Genomic DNA, 3,043 nt, shown 5'->3' with positions numbered 1-3,043 from the left:
TTTATACTTTTTCGATCGATAAACACTGAAATATTCGCATTTTAAAGAAAGAAATGACGAAAAATTTGGGAATTTAATAATTAATAAAATGGGTTTTAAGAACATTGTGGGCATCCAGTGCCCAGATATAAGAGTCGCAAAAAAGAATGTACGTGTTGAAGGTTAATTTATATAATGCCTAATAGTATAAACACTTAGAATCATTTTCCTGCAAAAACTAGAATATTCGGTGGTGTCAATTTACTAAATTTCTAAATTACTTCTATTTGCAGGACCTCCAAAACGCTGACACCATTTGTAGCGATCTATTTTATTTTATACCATTTGTTTGTGACATTGATTGTGTTATCATTGTTTGTCGCTGTCATCTTGGATAACTTGGAACTTGATGAGGATATAAAAAAATTGAAACAGCTCAAGTTTAGAGAACAGTCAGCCGAAATTAAAGAGACATTGCCATTTCGCTTGCGCATATTTGAAAAATTTCCCGATTCACCACAAATGACAATTTTGCACAAAATTCCAAATGATTTTTCCCTACCGAAAGTTCGTGAATCATTCATGAAAAATTTTGTGGTCATGGAGTCGGATGTTGATGATCCATCGATGGACATTGGCATGGATATTCACCAAATATCGGAATGCTGGGAAACAAATGTCGTGTTTAGGAAACAAAAACCTGTTCGGACAATGAATAAAACTCCAAAAGTGCGCACTGTCGGAACAAGTTTGCGTAGATTGGCAATCACTCATATTATAAACGATTCGAACAACCAAAGATTGATGTTAGGGGACTCGGCGATGTTACCGATTGTAGGAGGCGTAAAAACAGGTGGGGCTGGTAAAGGAAACACGAATAATGCTGGTGGTGGTCTTAAACATCAGGGAACCTTGACACACGCAAAACAATGGCGTGTAGATCAAAAAAAATTCGGATCGCGCTCGATTAGACGTAGTGTCCGCAGTGGTTCAATTAAATTGAAACAAACATACGAACATTTGATGGAAAATGGAGACATCGGTGCGGCAACTCGGGTTACATCGTCACGCGCCCGTCCACAAGATTTGGATATTAAATTACTTCAAGCGAAACGCCAACAAGCCGAAATGCGTAGAAATCAACGAGAAGAAGATTTGCGTGAGAATCACCCATTTTTTGATACTCCTTTGCTTATAGTGCCACGCGAAAGTAAATTTAGAAAGATATGTCAAAAAATTGTTCATGGACGTTACGATGCACGTTTAAAAGATCCTCTGACTGGAAAGGAAAGAAAAGTTCAATATAAAAGTTTACAGTTAGTATTATGGACTTCTATTAACTATTGAATTTTCCTCATTAGTTTTCGTTTTCTTAACAGTAATTTCTTAGGACTGGTCACATATTTAGACTGGGTTATGATATTGGTTACAACCATTTCATGCATTTCAATGATGTTTGAAACACCACAATTTCGAGTGATGGAGCAACCTGTTCTTCAAGTTGCTGAATATGCATTTGTCGTCTTTATGAGCCTCGAACTATCACTGAAGATCTTGGCCGATGGACTCTTCTTCACTCCAAAAGCATATATCAAAGATGTGGCTTCAGCGCTTGATGTTTTCATTTATATTGTTTCAACCACATTTCTTTGTTGGATGCCACTCAAAGTTCCCAGTAACTCTCCCGCTCAATTACTAATGATATTAAGATGTGTACGGCCATTGCGAATTTTCACCTTGGTTCCACACATGCGTAAGGTGGTTTACGAATTATGCCGTGGCTTCAAGGAAATTCTACTTGTATCAACATTACTTATTTTACTGATGTTCATTTTTGCAAGCTATGGTGTTCAATTATACGGTGGAAGGTAAGCGATCTTGCAATTGTCATTTTTGTCCGACCGTCCGGTCCGAATTTTTTTTTCGATTTTTGGACGTTCGTCAAAAATGTCCGAATATTTTTTAACAGACAATATGTATGTTAAAAAAACAGAGCAAAAAAGAGATAAATGAATCTGCGAGCAAAAGTGATACAACTCAGCATTGAGTCAAAAAGACGTTTCATGCGATTTTTTCGCTACTGAAAAAAGCGCGTGCCGCGCTAGATTTTTTTCGGCACATCTATGGCTATAACTCGACCAAAATTTTAGGAAAACCAAATCTGGTCGCTGGAATAAAACTATTTAGACCACATCTACCACACCGAAAAAAGTGACAATCCACTCGATAATGCATGAAGTCAACTTGCTCAAGGGGGTGATTGAAGCAATTGGAAAGAAATCGGATGTCATCGACAGCGGTGTATGGGCTCCAGATCTGTGAGCCATATTCGATAATCGGTAATACAAATGTGAAAAATAATTTCTCAATTGTCCACGGGTCCTCGAACTCTCTCCCAAAATGTTTGATCCATGCCAATCTTGACTTTGCTTTGGCGGTAATGAATTCAATGTGTGCGTTGAAATTCATGTTTAAGGCTAACAAAAATATTTATTCAAAAACGTCATTTTCGGCGTTTTTCATAGTTTTCACTTAAATGGTGAAAGATAGAGACGTGGTGTCTTCAGCAATGTTGCAGAGTTTGACAAGCTCTATAATTGTCACGAAGACACATATTCCTTATCTCTCATCAATTCGACGAAAACCTAAAATTTCACGTGATTTTCACGTGTTATTCGCGGTTTTTCGCGGTTCTCCTATTCAGATCAGCTTGTAAGGCTAAGCAATTATCATAGTCTTGAATGTGTTTCCATAATCGGGTATCATCAGCAAATGATTGTAATACTGAGTCGATTGTATGATGGGGCCGACACTACGGTTTCTTGACAGTTCCCATATAAATGAGCCCAGAAGTAAAGCTGTCAACGGACAGAAGGTTGTCCGTCCGTCCGTCCGAAAAGTTCGGACGGACCAAATTGGTCCGTCCGAACTTTTTTTCGGACCGACAGATTTTGTTCGTCCGAACTTTTCGGACAGACGGACAATGTCCGAAAATTTTATCTCGGACAAACGGACAAACGGACAGCATTTGCCCGAAACTGTCCGTGTCCGTTGACAGCTTTAC

General features: G+C 38.4%; 1 protein-coding gene across 1 annotated transcript; it reads left to right on the top strand.

Annotated features, from left to right (window-relative positions):
- Positions 1–272: 272 nt before the first annotated feature.
- Positions 273–2,714, top strand: LOC129572166 (sodium leak channel NALCN-like; the record flags this gene model as incomplete). The annotated part of the gene is made up of 3 exons (XM_055452100.1): positions 273–1,295; positions 1,359–1,847; positions 2,684–2,714. Coding segments are annotated over 3 exons (1,543 nt in total), but the record flags the coding sequence as incomplete, so codon positions are not given.
- Positions 2,715–3,043: the final 329 nt, after the last annotated feature.

This window comes from Sitodiplosis mosellana, unplaced genomic scaffold, assembly GCF_009176505.1.
Source record: "Sitodiplosis mosellana isolate CC-2019 unplaced genomic scaffold, AAFC_SMos_1.0 Smas_scaffold_4334, whole genome shotgun sequence".
NCBI classification, from domain to species: domain Eukaryota; kingdom Metazoa; phylum Arthropoda; class Insecta; order Diptera; family Cecidomyiidae; genus Sitodiplosis; species Sitodiplosis mosellana.
Note: the sequence above shows the minus strand (reverse complement) of the source record. Positions and strands in the feature narration are given on the sequence as shown.